Here is a 5,000-nt window from a genome sequence, read left to right on the forward strand (position 1 = left end):
AGGAAGAGGAGGAGGAGGAGTGAGAGGAAGAGGAGGAGAGGAAGAGGAGGGGGAGGAGGAGGGGAGTTAGCGGAGGAGGAGGAGGGAGAGGAAAGGAAGAGGAGGAGGAGGAGGAGGGATAGGAAGAGGAGGGGGAAGGAGATGTAGGAGGAGGAGGAGGAGGAGGAAGAGGAGGAGGAGGAGGAGGAGATGAAAGGAGAGGAAAGGAAGAGGAGGAGAGGAGGAGCGAGAGGAAGAGGAGGGAGAGGAAGAGGAGGGGGAGGAGGAGGGGAGTTAGAGGAGGAGGAGGAGGAGCGAGAGGAAGAGGAGGGAGAGGAAGAGGAGGGGGAGGAGGAGGGAAGGAGAGGAAAGGAAGAGGAGGGGGAGAGGAGGGGGGGGGGTTTATGTGACACGGGCAGCAGCAGTCTGTTACCAGTGACACAGAGCGTCTTCCTCTCATAACAGGGGCTCCCGGTGCGTAAATGATTCCCCCGGCCACAGTCCCGCTCCATCACGGCGGCACGCTTAATTAAGTTAAACCCAGAGCAATAAACAAGACAGAGGGCGCGTCACCCCTGATGCCCGTCCTCATCCGCTGACGAAACGCCGCAGATCCCAGGTCAGCCTCGTCCAGCGGAGGCCACCCATCAGTGTGATGTACAACACGGCTCACAGGCCGGACGGGGGGGCGTGTGTGTGTGTGTGTGTGTGTCTCTGGGCGCCTTGCTTGAGAAGGTACCGGGATGCGTGGGCGCGTGACTTTGTGAGTCCCGCGTGACTTTGTGAGTCCCGCGTGACTCTGTGAACCACTGGGCTGCACAAAGTCACGCTCACGCATTCCCCCCCGTTGGTGTATCAACAATCTGGAATGTCTCCCTTCTGGACGCTGGATGCGTCGTGATTGGCTCCGCAGACGGAGCGAGGCGAACGATGGCCGTCACGCGTCTGATATCGTGGCGGCGCCATCTGTTTCGTCTGTGGCCGACGCCCACAATGACCGGGGGGGGGGGGGGGGGGGGGGCGCCCGCCGCCCGTCCTCGCCGCTCTCCTTGTCATGTGACACGGCCCCTCGGGTTACGGGCTGATGGATGGGCCCCGTAAACGCCCGGCTGCCAAGGGCCCGGCTGCCGCGCAATCACCGCCGACGCACCCAAACACGCTTAAAAGGTCAACGCCAAGGCCTCGGGAAAAACCTTGTTTGATTCACGCGCGGAGCGCCAGGAAGGCGGGGTTAGATGCTTCTCAATGGATGAATGCGTACGAATCAGTGAGAGCAAAGGTGTTATCTAGTACGAGTGGATTCCGTCAAAGACAGACGCAGTGGATGAAGAGTACGGTAGATGGGCGGCATGTGGCTCGGGAGGGAGAGCGGGGTGGCCGGTTAACCCGGGAGGTCGCTGGTTCGATCCCCGGCTCCCTCTAGTGTCGAGTGTCACGAGGTGTTCCTGAGCGAGACGACCTCAACCTGACTGGCTGGTCGCCCTGCGTGGCCGACACACCGCCGTCGGTGTGTGAATGTGTGTATGAACGGGGTGAATGTTATTGTAATATTGTAAAGCGCTCCTAACGCAGTCCGTTTAGTCTTCTTTCCTGGGGTTGCTCTCCCAGCGTGGCGGGGGTTCGTTTCCCCCCGGGGGGGAATCGATCGCTGACGTCTGCGTTCTGCCCGTAGCCATACCTGTGGGCGCCCTTGAGCATGACGGCCCAGCACCTCACCTGGTCATTATAGAGCCACACGTGAATTGTCAGTGGCTTTAGATAAGAGCGTCCACTCCAAAGTAAATAGGAGTGGGAAATGATGGGCTGTCACCCGCTGACTTCCTCTGCAGCCGTCATACCGCTAATAACCTCACTAGCCAGGATGGAACTTTCCCTCCGACACCAATTACCTGGAGACAAAGAGCTCTGCTCGGAGCTGACGGAGCCCGGCTGCAGCCCTCATTATCACAGTCAAACAGAAACATCAAAAACCCAATTTGCCAGAAATCCCAAATTGATGGTATTACACGTTAGACCACGCAACCCCTAGTTTCTGCAGAACTATAGCCCCCAATATATCGACACACACACAAACACACACACACACAAAAAATACACAAAACAGGGTGAACTAAAAGTGAACTCACAGGCCATGTGCAGACTGGCCTCCCGGCTGACGATGGTCCCGAAGGAGTTGCTGGCGAGGCACTGGTAGATGCCCACGTCCTCCTCCTTGTTCAGGTGGCTGATGTGGAGGTTGCCCCCCACCAGGGCGTAGCGGGACCCCGGCGCGGGGACGATGAAGGAGTCGTTCAGCCTCCACCTGAGGGGTGAGAACAGAACACAGAGTCGACCTGGGCTCCGAGGGAGAGAGAGCGTCTTCGCCGGGCTGTAACAGCCTCATTTTCTCCTCGCCCGACAACAAAAGGATATTCCTTTGCAGAGAGACAGGAGAGCAGTGTGTACTTGACACGCGCTAGAATGCACGCAGGCAGACACACACACACATACGACCACACACACACACACACACATACGATCACACACACACACACACTTAACTCAGACACACGCGCACACACACACTTAACTCAGACACACGCGCACACATGCACACATAAAAACACACTCACTCATGAAGTGAGTGTGCATGCATCTCACACGTGCATGCAGGCACACTCGCACACACACTTGCAGGCAGACACACACACACAGACACAAACACACACACTTGGCTCATACACACGGGAACAGACACATGAACGCACACACACATAAAGACACACTCGCTCATGAGGGATCACATGAGTGCACGCAGGCACACTCACACACACACACACACACACACACACACACACACAAGCAGGCAGACACACACACACACACACACATACAGTACACACACTCACAAGGTAAATTTCTATTCCCACCCAGAGAAGTGCAACGCACACGTAGACGCAAGGAATCAGTAAGACGATTATCAAAGAACCAACCCGTTCTGCGTATGCCGCGCGTACGGCTCTGGAAAGTTTGTCGACGGCATTGTTCTATACTTTGCGAGTTAGCGCGTTAGTCGCCCAGTCAAAAGCATTGACATTTTGCGCCGCGCACATTAGCTCCATGGCAAGGCGCCCGGCCCACGCTCCATTATGGGCTGCTTAGCGCTGCTTCATTACGCACACAATCCATACCGTCAGACAGCGTAATCACACGCCTTCATCACCATCAAGAAGCAATCAGCCTGGCGGTGGCCGAACACGCGTTTGGTCTGAACAAAGCCGGCTGAATGTGAACTAACGGGAATAAATCTCAAGAGTGACGTCGACGACAGCTGAATCGTGCGTGAGACGGTGATCCATCTCGCTCTGGGGTGGGGGGGGGGGGGGGGGACTCATATAAATATGTTTTCCTATAATCACGGCACAAAAAGAAATCGAAAAAAACGTGTGTTGCGAGGTGCGAGAGGTATCCGTTTTCATCGCCTCTGCGGTGACGTCGTTTTTTGTCCGCTTTTTCGCGTTCGACTCAGAAGGCCTCAGGAGGTAAAAAGGACTGCTCGGTTCTCCCGGTCAAGCGGCCGTCGTCACGCGCGGCGTCCGTCAGGGTCGCGAGAGGAGGCGGTGTGTGTGTGTGTGTGTGTGTGTGTGTGTGTGTGTGTGTACAGGCAATCAGGTGCCGTGCACACTCAACCACCCGACGCTTATCAGACAGCAGGGCCCCACTCCCGCTCTGTTCAAACCAGATAGCCCAGATAGACACACGCTGTAAACACACACACACAGACTAAGGTTTGAAAAGCGGGTTTGATGGTGGAAAGGTGGAATTTCTTATGGGAAACACCCTCATGGGGAAGCTATCTGCAGACGCGATGAACCATTACAATTGAAAGCGCCGGGCGTGCGTACGGCGTTTGAGTTCGATTTGGGTGCTTTTATCTGTATGTGCTTTGAGCCGGACAAAGAGCCGGGCAAAAAAAGAAGCACTTGTCCGTGTTATTTGGCGTGGAGCGTTGAGTATTATCTTCCTTACCTAACATTTCTGAAGAAGAATCCACTTAGAAGTAGCATAGGTAGCATTTATTTAACGACATCGGCCCCTTGTTAAAGTCTGCACTGCCACTCTGTAGGATGTGCCGTATCAAAGGAAAGTGCCTGTAAGTGATGGGGCAGGCGTTGCTGCATACTCCACCGCGGTACTGATGGAGCTCAAAGTGAACAAAGTCCGGAGAACTACTGTAAGGATAGAGCATTCAAGTGTAAAACATAAAATCGGCCAATCCAAGCAGTTAAATATGTTAGTTTAAGGACGGAAAATTCTTCCGAACAAAAAAAAAAAAGTTTTCCTGCTGACCCTATGCTTTTCTAGCACTAAGGTGGGTGTTTTCATTCGGTTCAGCTAGAATGAAAAAAAATAATAAATTCTTTCATCAAGGACATTTCCATTTTTGGGTGGGCTTTTTGACAGTTGGCTAGGTTTAGGAAATCATTTTCTCTTCCTTCATTTTCTCTTCCTACCTCTTTTTTTCTCTCCCTTTACAAAAGTAAAGTAAAGGTTTTGCAGAGCGAGGGAAGGTAAGGAGGGAGACAGGAAAAGGAGGGAGGAGGGGGGCGGAGGGGGGGGGGGGGGGACTGGGGAGGGCGGGTGAGACTGGGGAGGGGGGGGGGGGGAGACTGGGGAGGGGGGGGGGGGGGGGAGACTGGGGAGGAGGGGGGGGGGGGGGAGACTGGGGAGTGCGACGCGGTGAAGCAGTCCTCCGTGACAGATTGGCTGATTAGATCGATCTAACGATTTGGGCGTTCCTGCCTGCTGGAACGCTTCCAAGCCTGCCAGACGAGACGAATGAAAAAGGCCAGGGCGACGAGTCAAGCCCAGGGCTGGTTTACACCGGCGGCGGTCTGCCGGGTGAGCCTCGCCCCAACATCACTGTGTCCTTGGCGGCTCCTCCTCATCGCTCTGCTCGCCACGGAGGACCCCGCTTCGAGGAGGCAGAGCGGTCCCATCACCGGAACCGCTCCAGGGAAGCCACAAACCGAGTGGAGACT

At 55.3% G+C, this 5,000-nt stretch overlaps 1 protein-coding gene across 1 annotated transcript in view; it reads right to left on the reverse strand.

Annotated features, from left to right (window-relative positions):
• The window catches only part of LOC311359191 (contactin-3-like), a gene marked incomplete at its 3' end in the record, with an annotated part of 60,642 nt that overhangs the window by 31,606 nt on the left and 24,036 nt on the right, over window positions 1–5,000 (reverse strand). Inside the window, 1 exon segment of the mRNA XM_084479173.1 lies at window positions 2,106–2,281. Within this exon segment, the coding sequence (XP_084335299.1) occupies window positions 2,106–2,281 (176 nt within the window).

This window comes from Micromesistius poutassou (assembly GCF_964030765.1).
Source record: "Micromesistius poutassou genome assembly, chromosome: 15".
Lineage (NCBI taxonomy): Eukaryota > Metazoa > Chordata > Actinopteri > Gadiformes > Gadidae > Micromesistius > Micromesistius poutassou.